The sequence below is a fragment of the Leishmania infantum genome, chromosome 16 (genome assembly GCF_000002875.2).
Source record: "Leishmania infantum JPCM5 genome chromosome 16".
Classification (NCBI taxonomy): Eukaryota; Euglenozoa; class Kinetoplastea; order Trypanosomatida; family Trypanosomatidae; genus Leishmania; species Leishmania infantum.
Window position 1 is genome coordinate 136,919 of NC_009400.2, and position 19,204 is coordinate 156,122.

The 19,204-nt window shown below is 61.9% G+C and overlaps 6 protein-coding genes across 6 annotated transcripts; all 6 read right to left on the reverse strand.

Moving 5' to 3' along the window:
• Positions 1-514: 514 nt before the first annotated feature.
• Positions 515-2,968, reverse strand: LINJ_16_0390 (putative tubulin tyrosine ligase; the record flags this gene model as incomplete). The annotated part of the gene is made up of 1 exon (XM_001464491.1): positions 515-2,968. The coding sequence occupies one exon, from the start codon at positions 2,966-2,968 to the stop codon at positions 515-517; it is 2,454 nt and encodes an 817-aa protein (XP_001464528.1).
• Positions 2,969-4,794: 1,826 nt separating this feature from the next.
• LINJ_16_0400 (conserved hypothetical protein) lies at positions 4,795-7,797 on the reverse strand (the record flags this gene model as incomplete). Its single annotated transcript, XM_001464492.1, has 1 exon — positions 4,795-7,797. The coding sequence occupies one exon, from the start codon at positions 7,795-7,797 to the stop codon at positions 4,795-4,797; it is 3,003 nt and encodes a 1,000-aa protein (XP_001464529.1).
• Positions 7,798-8,773: 976 nt separating this feature from the next.
• Positions 8,774-9,832, reverse strand: LINJ_16_0410 (conserved hypothetical protein; the record flags this gene model as incomplete). The annotated part of the gene is made up of 1 exon (XM_003392334.1): positions 8,774-9,832. The coding sequence occupies one exon, from the start codon at positions 9,830-9,832 to the stop codon at positions 8,774-8,776; it is 1,059 nt and encodes a 352-aa protein (XP_003392382.1).
• A 1,360-nt stretch (positions 9,833-11,192) lies between these two features.
• LINJ_16_0420 (conserved hypothetical protein) lies at positions 11,193-12,920 on the reverse strand (the record flags this gene model as incomplete). The annotated part of the gene is made up of 1 exon (XM_001464493.1): positions 11,193-12,920. One exon carries the CDS (start codon positions 12,918-12,920, stop codon positions 11,193-11,195), a length of 1,728 nt encoding a protein of 575 aa, XP_001464530.1.
• Positions 12,921-14,426: 1,506 nt separating this feature from the next.
• On the reverse strand, positions 14,427-16,133 carry LINJ_16_0430 (conserved hypothetical protein; the record flags this gene model as incomplete). Its single annotated transcript, XM_001464494.1, has 1 exon — positions 14,427-16,133. The coding sequence occupies one exon, from the start codon at positions 16,131-16,133 to the stop codon at positions 14,427-14,429; it is 1,707 nt and encodes a 568-aa protein (XP_001464531.1).
• Positions 16,134-18,251: 2,118 nt separating this feature from the next.
• On the reverse strand, positions 18,252-18,809 carry LINJ_16_0440 (conserved hypothetical protein; the record flags this gene model as incomplete). The annotated part of the gene is made up of 1 exon (XM_001464495.1): positions 18,252-18,809. The coding sequence occupies one exon, from the start codon at positions 18,807-18,809 to the stop codon at positions 18,252-18,254; it is 558 nt and encodes a 185-aa protein (XP_001464532.1).
• Between the last annotated feature and the right edge of the window lie 395 nt (positions 18,810-19,204).

Here is a 19,204-nt window from a genome sequence, read left to right on the forward strand (position 1 = left end):
GTGTATATGGCGGGCACTCTCTCTCTACACTTGTTCGTTGTCTTCTCCCGCCCCACTTACCGCGTGTGCGCGCAATCACCCATGCGGGCGGTCATCGCGTAGCACGAGAAGCAGGCGGACGCACGCGCGGAGACACTGGAACGCCCGCTGCCTGCGCCGTTCTGCGGCCTCCCTTGCCTTCCTGTGCAGGAAAGGAGAGCGTCGATCAGCTGTGCGGTACTGACGTGCGACCCACGCATGGTCGTGCGGAGCAAAGCAAGCCACGAGAAGCACAGGAACGATCCTTGAAAACCAGAGATGCGTGCAGCGACAACGTGTGCCTCATTACCCCGACGACAACCACGCACACGCACACACACACACATATATATAGAGAGATATAGATAGAAAGTCCCAGATTCACCGATAGTCGTGCTCCGAGGTCGGCCAGTGGAATCGGCTGCTAAGTCGCAGCCACCCCGCATCCTCCGACGCGCACGCATCACACAAAAGGTAAGAATGCCAGCTGTGTGGCCTAGAACTGCAACAGCTTGAAGCCCGTCTGTTGCCGCGTCGTCAGGTCGGTGCGAAGACGGTACTCCCAGTATGGCATCCCCTTATTGCTCGCCGGGTATCCAGGAGGAAAGACTATCTTCATGGTATCATTCAGCACCTGCTCCTTGAGCAGCCGGTCCGACAACGTCGTCGTCGACATGGACGGCGACGCGTTTACTTCGATCAAGTGGGGGTTGATGTGGTCGTCGATGAGGATGTCGTAGCCGTAGAGCTCGTACGAGTGCTTGTCGTTGAACATTACCGGCTCCACCGCCTTGAGCGAGTGGTAGATGAGAAACTGGATGTTCTTGATCATGCCCTCCGCCGTGTACGGGCCGTAGCCCTTCTGCACGTACAGGAACAAGTTCTGGAAAGACCACTTGCCACCGTGCGAGGTGTTGTAATGCTCGTCGCCTTTCTGCAAGGCGACGTTCGTTAGATGGGAGCCGAGGTCCTCCTGGGCCAGGCTGCTGCCAGCGTATCGCGTCGCGCAGAATCGGGCAAAGCCGTCTTCGTGCAGGTACGCCACGAGAGGCTTGTAGGACGTGACGAGAACGTACAGGCGCAGGTCAAACTTCTTGCCACCGATCAGCAGCGGGTTGGAGATGTAGCGGCTGATAATGTACGAGCCGAGCAACCCACCGCCGCTGCCGCCGGCGCCGGCTGTGGTTTGAGACGTCACTGCGCTGGTGGCGTTGAAGCGAGGGGAGGTCGGGCTCGCCAGCGAGCATCCGTTGCCGCCGCTCGCTGTACCCGGTGCTGACTCTATGCTACTCAGAACTGCGGCGCGCTGTTGCTGCAGGACCGACGGCGCGACCCAGTTAGCTCGGTTAGAGGGGCTAGTGGCCAGGAAGGAGGCCATGTTATCCGACTCCTTTTTCTCAGACATCCACCGCTGCAGGGAGCGGACGTCGTCAATGATGAAGATGCCCTTGCCCTGTGACCGCGACGTCGGCTTCACAATCCACTGCGTGCCGCGCCGCCGCTGGAACTTCTCCTTGAACATGTTCATATCGTTTGGAATGTTGTACGTCAGCGGGACGCTGTCGGCAAAGCAGAACGACTTGACAGATAACGGCGGCCTGTGCTCGCCGCCAGCGAACGCGAACGCGGACGGGCCTGCTGCGCCCTCGGCATCGGCGGCGAGGGCCGATGCCGAGACCCAATCGGTGGCGGTGTGCAGTGTCAGCCGGGCGTAGTTGTCCGCTTGGTGCTCTCGCAAGTAGCGCTTGATGTTCTTGTACATGAGGTCCTTTCGGGTCAGCTCCGCGTGATCGGGGAAGTGGTTGATGATCTGCTGCTCCTGCCACCTGAAGGAGCTGGAGCAGATCGTGTGGCGGACGCGCCTTACATGCATCCAGAAGAAGTGCCAATCCCCGAGGCCAATGTTCTTGTCCTCGCCCTCGCCATTAGCAACAACGCAGATCTCCTCAACATTGATGCGTCGCGCGCGCACCTGGGAGGCGGAGGTGGCCGCAGCAGCGCCGGCTGCCTGCATTGCGGTACCGGTGCCCCTGCTCGTGAGAGGTGCCTCGTCCACCCGCGCACTCGTCCCTTCGGCGGCGCCGGCGTTGGTAGTCGACAGCGGTGACGACGCTGCTGCAGAGGTCGTCGGATGCGTCTGCTCCTGCTGGTAGCGCTCGAACATGAAGTGTATTACCTGCTTGTCGAGGTCCGTGCGGTAGCGCAAGGTGCAGTCTCCGTGATGGTGACTGCCGCCGCTACTGCCAATGGAGATACTGGCCACCGCACCCGCGCGGCGGCCGTTGCCAAGCCCGCTGCTCGGAGGTGCCGCGGCACCAGAGCCGTTCGCGGCCCCTGGCACTATGATCAGTCTTGTATGCCGCTTTCCAGCCAGCGACGTCACCGGCATCACCACACGCGCCGAGGCGCCGTTGTCGAAACCGTCGGCATCGCAGCTGCCGTCGTCGCTGTCCTCCGGTGGCAGCGCACGCTGCTGCTGCAGATCATTCTCATCCATGCCCACTACATCCGCCTGCGGCTCCGGTTGCTGCTGCGGTGACTGCTCTACCGAATCCGCATCGACCTCCGGCTTTGGTGCCGGGGCCGCCTCCGACGGCGCCAGCTGCGCCTCGCTGCCCACCAGACTTTCTGCAGACTTCCTCTTCTTCCGTTTGGCGGAGAGCGGTGAGCTTGGCAACGGAGGCGTCGGAGCGGGGGTGCTCAACGACCTTTCCCTGGACCTCTCCTTCGTCTTTCGTGCCAGCGCGGCCGTCGGCGCCTTCTTCAAAGTCGATTTCTTCTTTCGCAGTGCCGCAGCGGTCGCGTGGGGTGACGTCGCGGACACCGCAGCAGCACCAGTAGCGAAATTGTCCGAAGCGTCAGGTGGCGCCGCGGCAGGTGTTTTGCTGTGCGCCGAGGACTTGACGCCCTTGCCCTTGCCACCGCTCTTGCAACCCGTGGCGGGCTCCATGAAGATGGCGTAGGCGTCAAGCGGAGAAGGATGCACGCGCGATACACCCGACGCACGAATGAGATGCCCTCCGCTGATATCAGCGGGTGCGCTTACCTGCGTGCGTTCGTTCTGCGTTGCAAAGGCAGAAAAGCCAAAAAAAAAACGTGCTGGGCGAGTGCCGCGCGCGCGGGGCTGGGTGTTTCGTACGCGAAGAAGCTAGATGCAGAGCACGAGTGGGTTCCCGCGACAGCAGATGCGGACGCGGGAGAAGGCGGTGGTCACCAGTGACGTATTTGCGGCACGTGTGCGCGCCCAAAACGTGCCTTCGTCGGACTCTTTGTTTCCGTCGTCTGTCTGCTTGTCCTATGGCTGAGCGCGCGTAATGGTGTATCAGCGTGCCACTGCCTGCGTGCGTGTGGTGCGTCGATACGGACGACTGTATCTGTGACAAGTCGCGTATGTGAGGAGGTCGATGGGGGAGAGGAGGTGGGGCGTGGCGGCCAGAGAGTGATAATTTCGCGAAATATCTTCGCTGTTCGAGGGAGGAGGAGTGAAGTGAGGTGGAGAGGGGGCAGCCTACACACACACGCGTGAACGAAAGGCGTGGCTCGAGGGCGTTGCAGTGGTGTATGCGCGCCCTTCAGCAGAGACGCAAGCGAATGAAAAGGAGAACAAGAGCACCACTGCACGGATACAAGAGGGCGAGGAAGGGCGAGAAATAGACAGAGCAGCAGTAGAACGAGACCGGAAGAAGGCAACGCCATGCTCAAGTGTGCATATCACACAAAATCGCCTACCCCAGAGGCGCACGGCGAATATCGTCCGCGAAGCGTTCAGACGTGCGTCTCTCTGAAAGAGAGACGCACAGTTGGGAGGTGCTACTTCTTCGCAAGCGCACACGACGGTTACAGCGGCGGGATACCACGATGTGCCCCACTCCGCAACGAGCTCACACGAAGAGGCATCTAGGACTCGTAAGCCGCACCACCCCCCGCCTCTCTCCTTTCCTTTCCGCCCCTCACGCCCCCGCAAATCGCTCGCTCGCTTCACAAAAAGCGCAAAGACGGAGAAGGGAAGGGGGCGAGAGGCGTTGCGACCGGCGGATGGACGTCTGTCGTTCTCCCCGGTTCCCTCCTCCGTCCATCCGCAGCCGGCAAAACGCCCGGCTTCCTATGCACGAGTGGCGCATGTGTTTGGGTGTTTGGACAGCTCCGTAGTGCCCCCTCTGTTTGGTTTTTGCATTACACTCGGTCATCGTCGAAGACTTGCCAGCACGACAGTTACGGGGGATTGGGGGGGGGGGGGGGGGCATCATCTGCACCGGCGCACCCACACACAGAGAGAGGCGCACAGGGAACGCAGAGCGACGGGCCCCCATAGAGGCACAGATGAACCATCCGAGAGAGCGTGGGTGTCGTGGACGAGTTGATACGGAGCGGAGCGGCGAGAGTAAGGGCGTTTTATGTTGGTCCTACCGTCTCCATGCTCTCAACCCTCCTCTCTCGGCTCATCCTGTCGTTGTGTGTGTGTGTGTGTGTGTGTGTGATCCTCACCCAGCAACGCGCCCAGGAATCCGTTAGCATCCGTATCTGCGTGTGTCGCTACCGTCGCTGCTCCACCCAAACCCTCACCCACTGCGCCCATCGCGCGACTTTCGCGTGCACACTTTATGATATCCAGGCACACGTGCAACACAAGGAGACCGCAGACGTGGTGTGGTTGCTGCCGCTGTGGCGGTGCTGGTGGTGGAGTCCCTCTTGTTCAAACGGTATGCCTCCATAATGCACCGCTCTACACCGCAGCGGCACACGCACGACACGAACTGAGCGCGTGTGGCTGCGCTTTCAGTACTGCACCCTCCTCCGCTTCTTAGTCCCTGACGGCGTGCGTTGGCGGGCGCTGTCCTCCCCAAAACTCTCGATACGCTCGCGCCGGCGCTGCTTCAAACCAGTCGATGCCTTGCCCACATCCGCGTGACTGTCGGCATCGGCGGGCACCGTGGCACGCCTCTTACGCTGCTTAGCAGGGACTGTAGAGGCCGTCATATCGTCCTCGTAGCGCCCCGCGTTGGTGTGGCTGCTGTCATGGTGGGCGCCTGTCTTTAATTCCTTCCGCTGGTTCACCGTAAAATCTCGTGAACTAAGCGCCTCCGCCGCGGAAGCGACGTCTTTATTGGTCTTCAGATTTTTTTTTGTTGTGCTCACCTTGCCGCTGCTTGCCACCACACCAGCCCCGCGCACATCAACCGCAACGTCAGCATGCTCATCCGCCGCGTCGCTCATCAGCGCTGCGACCTCATCTGGCGACGCATCATCACCCATGAAATGCCTTAATTCACTTTCGAGGTCACGCGTGTCTGTCTTCCCCGTACGCGACACGTATTTGCGGTCCTCCCTCGCCAGTATGGCACGCAGCTCCGCTGATTCAGCCTGCTGCAGCCGGTGCAGCCGACGCTGCATGCGCCGCTGCTGTGGTGTTGTGAAGTGCTGGCCTCGCTCCAATATGCCAGAGGTGATGTTAAGAGCACGCTGCAGCTTCGCTGCAGCGGACTTGCGCTCGCGTTGCCGCAATTCCTCGGCAGCCTCCTCCTGGTTGAGGTACACTCGCTTGTGCTCTGCCGACCGGCCTTCGGCGCCAGCAGCCCCATCTGAGCCATCTCCTACGGTGCCGTCGCCGCTACAGTTAGCATGCATTCTGTCCTGGGGAGTGACGGCTGCGGAGAAGAGAAAGGGGCGGGTGGATACGGCTCGTCCGTGCAGGTGCGTGAGACAGCCGCCATTCGCAGGGGGGCCGCCGCTCGCTTGGCGCGCCAAGGTGGCATGGTCGCCTTCATCGGGTTTCTGCGGCTGCGCGGTCGCCACGTCGAACGGGCAGTAAAAGTCGAGGTACTTTGTGTAGGGGAGGTAGGGGACGTTCAAGTAGGGCACATTCTCCGGCATTCTGATTGGCCTCACCTCTGGGACAGGGTCCTCGACCTGGATGTAGCCGTGCGTCGCCAGCATGCGATGCTGCTCGTGACGGCTCAGCCGTCGCCGCGGCGGATTGACGTTCAGCTGAACTGGCGATGTGAAGTGGCGGAGGTACTGCTCGCTCTTCGTGAGCCACGGCGCCGACACCTCGACTGCGTCTTTCGCAGCGCGCGCGATCGAAGCCGTGTCACTGCTTGTCTCCAGTGTCTTCAGGATAGACTGATACGCCGCCTTGCTGTGCAACCCCGCAGCGATGCTCTTCGGCAGAGTCGCCTCCGTCGGCATGAGAGCCACGTACGTCTCCAGCGGCGTCAGAGGCTGCGAGCCCGTCTTGGCATTCGGGAGGCAAATGCGTGCGTTAGTTCGCTGGCAGTGTGCCGCAGCAGCGCGTAGGTGGCACAGCTGCGGCGCCGCTGGCGCTGGCACGTAGTGGTAGTCTGGGCACACACCCGTGACGACCGTGTGGAGCGACCAAAGAGCCGACTGAAGAAGGTCCATGCCCACCTCGATGCTTGACGAGCCCGTGTACTCGGACGACTGCACGACGTCTGCAAGGAAGTCGATGTCGATGGCGTCGAGGTTAGGCGAGACGAGCGTGCTGTGTGGATATGTGGCGCGCACACAGCGGTAGCGCCGCCACAAGGCCATGGCCACCTCGCCAGCGCCGGTGTAGTGATCGCCGCCGTTGAGCAGGAAAAGGAAAATGAAGTCGATGCGGATGGACGGTAGCTGCGATGGTGAGAAGGGCGTGTCGCCGCGGGTAGCGGAGGTCGCCTTCAGCCAGCGGTACAAGATGTCCGACACACGAATAAGCTGCAGAGAGGACGGACTGATGATGCTGAAGTTGTGGAAGGCTGTGGCGCCGAGGCATGTCAGGACAAGGTCGATGTCGTCGCCCATCACCACGACCGTGTCGTCTGAACGGCACCGCAGATACGGCGCGGTCGCGGCATCATCACGGCCATCGCGCTCGCCGCGGCTGCCACCGCTGCCGTTGCGCCGATGGCGGCCACCACCACCACCACCAACGCTGCTGCGCCGGCGGCCAGCGTTGCCGAGCTCCCTGCGAGATAGCAGTGCCTTCTCGTCCTGCGGCGGCGGCGTGGTGCTGTCTGCCGTGCCACCTGAGCCGTATGCGAGAAAGGCCAGCGCGCGCGATATCTTCGCCTCGCCCTCGCCCATGACGGTAGTGCCGTAGAGGTACACCGGGCACGCACGGCGAAGAAAGCCGCGGCCGCGGTTCAGCTTAAACTGGGACGCGATGGCGTTCTCGAGCTCAATCATGAAGAGCGACCCGGCAGTGATCGAGAGCGTGTTGAGCTGCTGTACACTGCCGGTGTCGAGAAGGGAAACCTTGCGCCGTCGAAGCCGCTGCGTCTGCAGTTTAGCAATGGGGGCCGGGCCGTCGAAGCAGATGCTGAGCGACTGGCGCGGCACCACCACCTCCGTCACGAGCACACGCAGCCGCTCCAGCACCTCCTGGATGAGCTGCCTCTTTGGCTTGTTCTCGCTACATTGATGACGGAAGCAGGAGTGCACAACACAGTTCATGTCAACCATCACGTGATCGACCATCGGCGTGTAGCTGCCAGTCGCGACAGCCCCTGCGCTCTCCGGACGGCTCATGTGCGAAGAGGACGTTAAAGGGCGCCGGCGCGCCCCTCTTCTGTCAACGTCATCTGTCTCATTCTTCTCGCCGCTGTTGGCGTACAGCGCGCCCGAGTCCGCATCAGCGTCCTCGCCGGTGATCTCGTAGCAACCCTCCACTCGCAAGCGCCGCTTCACCTCCTCCGCGGCCTCCGCATCGCTCAGAGGCACCGGGAGCAACCGCGTGCACCCACACGAGTCAATGAACTTGCGAAGCCCTAAAAGCCCCATGTATTACTTAGTGATAGGTGTGTGTGTGTGTGTGTGTGTGCGTGTGTATGTGTGGGGGACACCTGTGTCTGTGAGCTTATCTGTGTGTGTGCGCGCCTACGCGGGCGTTCAGTCTACAGGGAAGTGTGTGCGTGTACTCTCCGCACATCACCACTCTTCGGTAGGGCGGCCTATAAATCGCTGCGCACGGGGGTGAGAGGCGCGTGTATGGGCGAGCAGCGGCGAAAGCCGCGCTCACGCGTCGAAGTTGAGACATACGTCATGGAGAGAGTAAGTCGGATAGCTCGCAGCGAGACGACGAGGACAACGGCAGCAAGGCTGTGCATGCATGTGTGTAGAGTCAGAGCCGCTTGCAGCGGCTCAGCTCCCCTCATGCTGAGTTACGAAGAGAGGAGGAAAGAAAGAGGAGACACGCCCCTCGCACGACGGAGGAGAACGGGTCTGCCCGCCCACCTCCCCACGTACACATCCAGTTATTTGCACCCGCGAGGTGCACGTGAGAAGAAGCCTCTTTCCGCTTCCGTTCTTCTGCGGTGTGGGTTGCAAAAAAAAAAGAAGCATCGACCAATGTAACTGCGTGTGTGCGGGCTCGCGTCGCGCTGACGCGGTCGTTGCCCAGACCCGCCACAACGCAGTCTTGGCGAAGAGGGCGAGCCCCTGCCCACCCGCACCTCTCCGTGCCTCACCCTCTCCTCTTCTTCCTCCCTCCCTCCCCCCTCTCTCATACATTGCTCCCAGCTTCCTCTGCTTTACAGGCGGCATCGACTCGCCAACGCACGTTCGTGTCAGCTCGTGAAGATGGCAGCTGTATGTGCGCGTCGGTGTGCAGAGCGAGAGGTGGGGCGTGTCCATTGTGGCTGCGAGCTGCTGCGAGAGAAAGATGCGAAGGAGAGGCAACCGTTAAGAACTCCGCAGGACTCTCACCCTCACCCCTCCACTGTGGGTCGCTGTCGGTCCTGTCGGCTTAGTCAAGGTTCTACTTGGCCTCCTCGCCGCCAGCGATGCCGCTGCTTACCAGCGTGTAGATACCGAGGTACCCCACAAAGACGAGTACCCACACGAAGTAGGTCATGAAGGGGACAGCCATCTGAGGCAGAAAGGACGAGCTCAGCCGCTCCAGCTCTATGTTGAAGCGGACGATGGGCACGCGGTAGGCATCCACCGGGATGGAAAGCGTGCGTGGACGCACCTCGACAACCGGCACAAACGGATCATCGGTGCCAGAAGCTGTCCGGATGACGCCCCGCAGTGTGGCGTCGGCGCCATCACTGCCACTCGCTATGCCATCGATGTCCTCTCTGTCTACCCACACGTCCTTCTCGACGCTGAACTCGAGCGCGTTGTCACGACTGGTGGAAAAGACTAACAGCTCTGTGTCCTGTGGCTCCTCTGCCCAACCGCGTGCCGTCGGAGACGTTGCGCCAGCGACTTCGATGCTGCCTTTGAGCAACCTCTGCACGCTGGAGCGGCGCACTTGGTAGAGCACCAGGTCAAAGCCAACACTTGGCGATCCCAAGAAGCTGAGCCGTATCATGTAGCACCTGCCCGACTTAAGCTTGTCCAGGACGTAGCGCTGACGCGACGGCACGGCGTCGCGAAGGCTGCCACCGCGCTCCGCGGATGCACGCTCCCCGTCGTCGTCCCAGAGCGGTACGTCCGCCGGAAGGGCAGGGTTGCGCACGCGCTGCCTTGTCATAGGCTCGCCGATCCGCAGAACCTTGTACATCTGCGTGTACGGTTCGTGGGAGCTGGCGCGCAAGGTGACGAGAAGCGATGCCGCACCAGCCTCGGCAGCGCTGGGGCTAGCAGCGAGGTGCTCGCTCATGGGCACAGCCCAAGGCACCCACCGTTGAGCGAAGCCCTTGACATTGCTGCCAATCTGATCGAAAAGGTCAGGCTTCTCGATCACGCTGATGCGCACCACGTAGTACAAGGAAGTGGTGGCGTAGAGTGCCACGAGCAGAGAAAGAAACAGAAACGTAGCGCGCTGGAGGCGGCGCAGGAAGCAGCGAGCAAGGCCGCTCTCCGGTGCCATTCGTGCACGGGTATATGTGTGTCACGGGCAAGGGAGGAGGAGGATGGGGAGGAGGATGGGGAGGAGGATGGGGAGACGAAAACGCGCCGCGTAACACCGATCAAACAAGAGAGGAAACAAAAAAAAAGTCGCAGCGCAGCGGCCGGCAGGCGGATAGCGAGAGTGGTATAGATTCGGCACGACACGCTCCGAGAAACAGCACAGGGGAGAAGGAGCAGCAGCAGGAACAGGAAGAGGAAGAGGAGGAGGCAAAAGAGAGAGAAGCAGTGCCAAGACCGGCACAGGCACACACACACAGAGAATGAGAAAGAGGGGGAGGGGGGGAGGGGGAGAGAGAAGATACGCAGCCGTGACTTCTGCTTTACCCAGCTGCCTCCCACATACATTGTGCAGCTGCGGCTCTGGAGAAGGACGGTACGGATGCAAAATATGCGTGAACAGCCACGATGGTGCTTCTTGTCTTTTATGTGTCGTCAGCACCCAACAACCCGAAGCACGCCAACGCACTCGTGCCCAAGCCGAAGGGCAGAGAGAACGACGTGGGTGATGCAACCGGCACACTTTCTGGCCGTGTCCCATGCAGCCATGGAGCTCGCCATTGTGGACAGCGTGCGAAGAGTCGGCGAGTAGGAGAGCAGACGAGCACGCACGCGCGCACGTACCAAGAGGGGCAGAGACAGATCCGTGTTAGAAACGATGGAGGTGATTTGCGGGGAGAGGAGTGAGGATGGGCGCAACGGCGGTTGGAGTTGGGGAGGAGAGATACTTAGCGGAGTATGAATGCACGGGTTTCATGTAAGGTTGTGCTCACCCGATGCGCACGCAGAGGGATGACCTGGATCGGGAGAATGGCGGTGGGGCACTTCGTTGCGCGCTTAGCGCATCGCTGCATGAAACACCGAAAAGCAACACTCCAGCGTCGCAGATAGCGAAGGAAAGTAGAAGCAGCGCGAGCGCCCAGAAAAGGGACGGAAGTGGGTGCAACGCCGTGACTGCCGCGCCACCGTGTCAGTGTGCGGACGTGGTTGTAAAGGAGTGTGCGCGTGTGAGAAAGAGAGCATCCCCAAAAGGAACTGGCAACAGTTAATCAGAAAAGCAAGGCGGAGCAAGCATGCTGGCACACCTGCGCATTATGTCGTGGAGGACTGAAGCATCCAAGAGAACCTAGTGGGTAGCGGTGATGGCAGCGCCGTCACCGTGCCTTCATGGCACCCGCACCTTCCCTCACCCTCTTCCATCCCGGTCACCCTTTGCCGATATCGACTGCGTCGGCAGCAGCAACCCGACACAATCATCCCCACAGCGCCGTCGCCCGGCCTACACCCCCTCCCTGTAACGCCGACACAACTGTGTGGATACCCTACAGGTCAACAATCTCGTCCACCTTGGCCGCGGCACCACGGCCGCCGTCGCGGGAGGCACCTGCGGGCTTGAATGCCGCAGGTTTGCCGCGACGTCGGGGGGCAAGGGGATTAGCGGAGTCGGTGTGCAGCTCCGTTTTACTAGAAGAAGCGCCCTTTGGGTTTGATGATGCGACCTCGTCCTTAGGATGAGCTCCACCCTCCATGCTCAGACTCTGCATCCCTGCGTCGCCGCCGACGCCTTCTCTGCTGCGATCGGCACGGTTGGAGTCTCGAGAAGACCTTGAAGGGCTAAGAGGAGGTTCAGATGGTGAAGCAGGCATCGCCGTTGAGTCCTCGGAGGCCAAGCTGCTGGCCGCTGCCGGCGCAGTCTCCTCCTTGCTTTTCTTGCGACGGCGATTCACGGGAACTTCGCGCAGCTCCGAGGCTCGACTGCGCAGCGCGGCTTCGATGTTCTCTTCGAGTGCCGTGACGCGGGTGACATCGTCCTGCTGGCGACTGGTAAAGTACCGGTACTGCTCCGTCGACCGCTCTTCGGTGTCTTCCAGAGAGCTATCGGCTGCCTCGCCATTCACGTCAGAGTCCGCAGTGCGGCCTTTGGATCGCTTGCCGTGGTGTTTGTCGAGGGCGTAGGACTCTTTCCTCGGCGCACGTGATGCGGCAGCCGTCACGTCACCCCCTTCCGCCCCGGCGCTCTCGTTTCTGGTATTTGGCACCGGTCCGCGCGACAGGGCCTCCAGCGCCACCTTGTTGTCAAGCTGCACACGCTTATAGTACTCGAGCCACTTGGGGTACGACTCGATCAGCAGACTCGTCGCTCGCATCTGCCAATCCGTTTCAATGCGGGAGGCGGCCGCAAACACGTTGGTGATCTGCTTCTGCGCTGAGAAAGGTGTGGGCAGATCGTTGGCGCGCAGCAGCTGCACAGAGAGGTAGGCGAGATCCGTGTTTCCTGTCTCCTGCGCCACCCCGAGAAACAGATTCGACACAAGCCTCACGCGCTCTGTGTCACTCTCGGGCAGCCCCAGCGATCGCGGCGCGCGACCGTTGGCAAGGCTCAAGATAATCCCGGGCAGCGTTGCCACGGCAGAGGCGCGCTTCGTCGGGTCAACGAGCTCCATCGCGAGCTGCCGAAACAGCGGGATATAGAGCTCTTCGCGCAGATTGTGGCGCTGTACGACGCGCGTGAGTGGCATCACGTCCTCGAAAGTGGCCCAGTGTGCCTCCAGTGCGCGGCAAAATGCGTTCCATCGTCGCTTGCCCATCGCCTCCGCGGTGGCGTGAGGCAGCTTGAGCGTGGCAGGTCCATCCGTAAACCAGCGCGCCATGATCTCTTCCGGTCGCACCGGTCGGAGGCTGGTAGACACGGTTCCAGTGCCCACACCTCCACCGGTGGTGGCTACACTGCCGCTGTTGCTGCCGCTTGGGCTGCTGCTCTGCAGAATCTCTGCGTCTGCCGTCGGAGCCAGCCCCTCTTTCACCAACAGCGCCACCACATCCACGAAAGGCGTGTACAGGAGTCGGTAGAGGGAGGGTGTGTACCCAGAAACGAGAACCCGCACTCGCGTCTCCAGCTCGGTCGGGGTCAGCTCCTCCGCCGGGCCCGTGGCGAGGCCGGCCGTCGGATCCTCCAGCAAATTCAGCTCCAGCGTTGTCGTGCCGAGAGGGTCGTTCATGCGCGCTCGAAACTCCGCGTCCAGGGTGATAGCTTCGATCTTGGAGAACATCCGCTTCCTTCCAAAGAACAGCACCCGCGTGCAGTTGACGAGTCCACGTCGCTGATCCCGGGCAGCGCCCGCCGTTTCGCCAGCTGTGCCACGCAACCCCGAGCAAGCAAAAGGCTCTCTGGATGGCACTGGCAGAGAAACCCGGGCCACGAGAGGCATCATACCCCCGCCGCGCACTGCAAACACAGATGTTGTGGCAGTCGCTCGCCGGAGTGCCGCCGCCCGCGACATGGCCGTGGTCGCGACGCGACTGCTCGAGGGAAAGCCCGTAAAGCCGTTACCAGCTGTCTAATGATGGCCGAGAGGGCGAGCGAACTGCCCAACGACCCTGCCGACGGACCACGGCGTGCACCTTAAAAGACAAACTGAAAGGACAGCGCTCAACGCTGCTGGAGTGCACTGTGTGTGGGCCACGCACGCGAAGGGGACCGGGTACGGAGAAGGGAGGCGCACAGGGTGTGCGCGGTGGCCGTAAAGCGTCATCATAGGCAGAGAGGCGGAGAGAGCAGTGGACAGAAGTAAAGAGATGCCCCCAACGTGGTGCAGCAACGAAAACGTGCATTCCTCCCGCTGCTGCCGCTGCTGCCGCCCGCATATGCGCCGTCATGCGACCCGCCATCACAACCATCTAACGTCCACACTGCACTTTTTTCCTTTTGCCAGCGTTAGACTGCCACTCTACCGTGCACCAGGCGAGGCCAAACACCACACCCTACACCGCCACCTCTGACACACACAGACACACATGCACCTCCGGCCCCTCCTGCCACGGGCGCCCGTCGTCTGGTGCGAAGCAGCCGTAGACGCACACGGTACAGCAGTGCGCCGACTCGGTCGTCGGGGAGCACGGCCCCCGCCTCAAGCTCTACCCACCAACAGCCGCTTCGCATGCCGCCGCGACGCCACGCAGGCCAGGACCTGACCGCCGACATCTGTAGCGATACGTCGCTCTGACCTCGCCACGTCGCAGGTGCCTGAGCCTGTCACCGCCGGAGGTGGTGCGGCGTTCGGCAGGGATGGGGGTGAGGGCTGCTGCTGGGTCTCCCCATACGGAGCGAGGCACCGTGCACTGGACACCACGCCAAGCGGTGTCTCTCCAGTCACCAGGGGAGGCCCCAAACCGGCAGCAAGAGTACGTGTGTGTGTTAGTTGCGTACCTCAGTGAGGCAACACTGTGAGGGGTGGCAGTGCGACACGCAGCGCATGCGAGGAAGCAGCTGTCTCTCTCCCCTTCTGCTTTTCTGACCCTGTGGCGTGCGTGTTTGTGGGTGCGACGGCGATGGTCGGGAGGAAGGGTGTAGGAGAGGGCGGCCTCCAGGTGCCATGTCCGTGCGTTCTGCGGCACACGCGCTTGGTTGTTGTTTCCTCAGTTCGTTTTTTTTTCGCTTCGCTTTACTCGTGCCCCAGCCCCCAAACATGCTTGGGATGTGTGAAGATGTGTGCTAACGCAAGCCCAGCGCAGCGCGCACGCTGGCTGGCTTCACAGAGACACACATGGTGGCCCAACTACTCCTCTGGCATGCGGTCTGCAGCGCCGCCGGTGCGCGCGAGCGAGGCAGCTCTGTTTAAGGTGTGCTGCACGTAGGTTAGGGCACGCATCCTCGTGAAAGTCACCGGTTCACCTTGTACAGTGACACTGGCAGCACCCTTTCCGGCCGCCACCAGGCTCGCCGGTGCGTCCTCAGGCACGTCGAGGAGAGGTCCGAACGAGACATGGATCCAAACGCGCCGTTGTAGCTGCACCAGCCCCACGAACACCTGCACCGGTGGTACGGTGCGTCCGCCCCCCTCCACATCGATTGCAGATGATCCGCCGGCGTTGGGCGTGCGGTGGGAACCTGACTGATGCGCGGGCGCTGAGGCCACATGTTTGCCCTGCAACGTGGTCGGCGTGTCGTGGGCCTCCGCGAGAACCTCGGCCCAGGCGCGCGCGAGCCGCACAGTGGCCTCGTCCGCCGCCGTAAGCCACCGCAGGCACACAATGCCAAAGGCGGCGGCGTCTAACGAGGCGTCGAAGCGGCCGTCGCCGCGAACGGCCTGCAGCACAGCACGCACAAACTGCTGGTGTGCGCTAACACGCTCCGCAAGCGCCAACGGCGCCGCTGGCACAGGCTGAAGATATGCGCGTGGTTTTGCGCACCACGACCGCATCGGCGCCAGCGCACCCGTCACGTGCTGCTCGAATAGCCACGCCTCCATGTGCGACGGCGGCGACACATGCAGGACGTCGCTCTCCACCACACCGGGGGTGATCCACTGGTTGAAGGTGCACTGCCGTGCCTCCCCGAGGGCCTGGACGGACCAGGCAGCCTTGCGAATGTGCGCAAAGAAAAGTGCCGCGGAGCCCGCGGTGGCGAAGCGACTCGCCGGAGAGACGGGCAGCGCCGCGTACGGCACGGCAGTCGACAAGCCAGTCGGCACCAGGACGGAGTCGGCCAGCGAAGCCGCGGCATAGAATTGTGTAAGAATGGCGTCACGCTGCAGCCGCGCCGGCGGGGCGACGTTCTCAGCGGGGCCCGCGAGCAGAGCGGTACCGCCGTGGCTCGCATCAATGTGGAACCACACACCGAATCGCTGGCAGAACTCACCCATGACGAGCAGCGGATCCACGGAGCCGCTGAGGCCAGAGCCAAATGTGCCAACAACCATGAGAGGGTACAAGCCCGCTGCAACGTCCTCCACGAGGCGAGACTGCAGCTCGCGCACGTCCACCGCATAATTGTAGATGCTGCACGACACATCACCAGCCGCGGCGGTGCCTGTCGAGTGAGCTTCGGGCAGCGGCAAATCGCGCTTCATCGCAACTGTTTGAGTGACACGCACATATGCGATACCGAGCAGCTGCGCTGCCCGCACAAGCAGCGCGTCGCACTGATCACCGCAGTACAGCACGAGCCGGCTGCTGTGTTGCTTGGCAGACTCGCTGCTGGCAAAGGCGTTGTGCTGGTCAGTACCACGCGTCACCGCCTGCGTTCGGGCTGTGTGTAGCAGGACGGTGTAGGCCTCCAGCGTAGTCGAGTAAAGCGCTCCACCGCCGTCGGTGGCTGTGTTAGACGGCGTTGGCGCCCGTGTCGAGGCCTTGGCGAACACCTCCTTCGCAGTTGCAACGGCGGGCAGCGCCGTCAGAGCAGCTGCGCCACATGAGTTCAACGATGTCGGCGGACGTGGCGCGATATGGCCGCTGTTCGTGCGCATGGCGGTGGGCCATAGCATCAGTGCTGCGTGCGCTGGGCGGTGGCTGCCGCCATGGTCTGCTGAGTAGCCACGAGCGGTGTCACCGGTGAGCAAGGAGGTCCTCGGTGATGCTGACGGCCAGTGGAAGCGACTTGGGAGGCCGATGCAAGAGGCAACCGTGTTGGCTAAAGTCCTGTCGACTTCACTCAGCCTGCCCGATGTGGAGGTGGGCAGTTTTGTCCTCTCACGTGTCATCGCCGCACCTCCGGTGAGGGAATAATGCGCCTGCACGGGTTGAACTACAGGCGCTAATACCGCAGCGGCATCACGGCCAGTCACAGCAACGGTAGCCGCCATGCTCACTAGCCACGCATGCAGCCAGTTCAGAGAGACGCTTGTCGGCAGCGGTGAGGTAGTACTAACTGCCGAGAAGCTGGCACAGCCGCCTATGTCCGATGAGCAATCCACTCCCTCCGCCCAGTCACAGAACCGGCGCACGGCCGATTCTGCAGTTGCCGAGCAGACGGCCGCGGACGAAGTAATATGCGTGGCTGAGTCGGAGTCGGGCACCTTAGCAAAGGCGGTGTCAGCTTCCTTGCTCGCAGGGGATGAGCTTGCGGCGGCCGTGATCAGGTGCCGTTTTGTGTGCGCGTCTGTGCGCTCGAAGCCGTGTTGCTGATGATTACTGATAGCGGCGGACTCTCTCCATACGGCTGCCACGCTAGCAGAATGACCTTGTGGCGATGGTGCGGCCGACTCACACGTGCTTGCAGGACTTATCGTCGAGCGAGGGGCTGACAAGTCCGCCGCGTTTTGCAACGCCGTGGCGGCAGCCTCCAGCAGCAGAGCCAGCCGACGCGCTTCGCCGGCCAAGCGGCGGTACAGTCGCGCATTCGCGACCGGCACACGTCCCATACCTAAGCGGGTTTGAAAAATGTGTGCGGTGTGTCTGGTGGACGCGCACGGGCTCTGCAGTGTTCGCGCATCGGCTCACACCCTCCATGCATGCGCGCATGGCATCCATCCGTGAGGCGGATGGAGCGTGTAAAGAGAGAGGGGCGTTGGGGGGAGGGGGGACAGACTCAGACGAGATGTGTCACAGCGAGCGGCTTGGAGGGCGGCTGCACGCCAGACCGACAAGGCGAAGACATGAGCACATAATGCGAAACGCCCTCGTGGGCGATCGAGCCGCAGAAACGAAGAAGGGGGTAGAAAAAGACATGCAGCACACACACATACACACGTGGCGCTGCTCAACGACCGCTGATGCGGCCTGTATTCGACCTCAGAAGGCGCGTGCGCACTGCGCCACGCTTCCTCTCGTTTTACGCTCCCGCTCTCTCGCGTGAGCGGCGCCAGCAAGCTGCTCGCTTGAGCAGGGAGATACAGAAAACGAAATGCTCACCGTGTAGGTGTTTCCTCGCGCGCGCACACACATACTCACCTCGCTCCGCTCATGCTTCAGCTGCGGCTGTTGCTAAGCTACCGTCACGGCAATTCTGCCCCAATGTTGGGGTTGGGTTGCTCATTGCCGTTGTTCTGTCGATTTCCTTGCGATCATGTCGTCGCACTGGCTGGAGGGTGGCGAGAGAGAGCCATGAGTTATCTTCATCGTAGTCCATTATAGAAAAATGGGCACAGTGCTCAACACACCGGCGCGCACGCCCACAGAAGGCCACAGGACACCATCGCTGGCGTCGCCTCGGCGCTGCCGTTGCCTAGAGACAGACGCGAGAGCACAGCCGAGACAAAAATGTAAAGGAAGTGGTGTGGTGGAGAGGAGGGAGCATGCCTCTTGCGCCCACACACACGCAAGCCCATGCAGTCGCACCCCGCGACGCAGCGAGAGAAAGAGACCAAAGGAAAGCGGCCCACCAGAGACGAGAAAGAGACAGGATACAGGGGAGTCCATAGCGCCGCCACCGTCGCCAGACTCCTCCGCCGATGCGTATGCGCCCTTTCCCCACTTCCATCATCACCCCCTCCTCCACACTCCTATGCCGCAAGGGTGCCTGAGCGTGCATCGCCCCCGTGCTGCCTCAAACGGCCACCGTCGGCGCTCCTAGTCAGTATGCGCCTCGGCATGCGGCCGCTCTCTTCTCCTGCCTGCACCACTTATCTCTCCTTACTGCGCCTTCAACCCGAGTCTGCATTCGCCTACTCAGTGTCGCAGCCGCCGTGCTCGCCATCATCGCCATCGCTGCTGCTGCTGTCGGAGAGCTGGATTACGGTGTTCTGCCGTGGCTTGCCACGCGGGTGATTGACTTCTCCCTTCACCACTTTCACCCGCTCTTTTCGCGCTTTCTTGTCGTCCTCGCGTCTATCGTACGAGTCAAAGCCATCGCCGTGGTCGTGGCCGGTCTTGGCGTGCAGCTCCTCCAGCGAGGGCGGTGGCCAGTACTTGGACTTGGTCACAATCGTGAACATCGCATCATTCGCGATAGGGTCGAAGCCGGAGGAAGAAGGTGGCGAGGCGGCGGCAGAGGCAGCGCTGGCCGACTTGCTCGATGCGGCGGCGGTGCCACCACTAGACCCACACGCCAGCTCCTGGTACATGGAGTGCACATCCGCCTTCTGCGCCGGCACCTCGCTTGTGCGTGGGAGGCGAACAGTGGAGAACTGCCGCGACTCGAGCGCCTTGTTAGTGACGCGCACCCGCTGCAGCTTCCTCTTCTTGCCATTCTTCCGCTGATTTTGTGCGTGCTTCGGTGCCATTCTTTAGGCTGCACTGTGGACGTGCGTCGGTATGTACTGCGAGTGACGCAGAGCTGTGGTTGTCTCCTCGGTTGACTGAAGCGGGAGGCGCTCACGTGGAATGGGTGCGCTTCGCCCGTGACACCTTCTAAGCGTTGGGCTACGAAAGGGTAGGAGGCGCATGTGTGCGTGCGCAGACACCGATACAAGCAAGCGCATGCACATCGGGAGGGGAGGGTTAGGATGAAGCAGGCGGTTCAGATGGCAGCGGCAGCAGTGGGCAATAGAACAGAGTTGGACATCCGCAGAGAATCTCAAGTATAAAAATGCATTCGTGGGTCGCCACAGACATGTGCAAGAAGCCGGCATGCATGTGTGCGTGGTGGGGGGGGGGGGCAGGCGCGCTCGCCATCGCA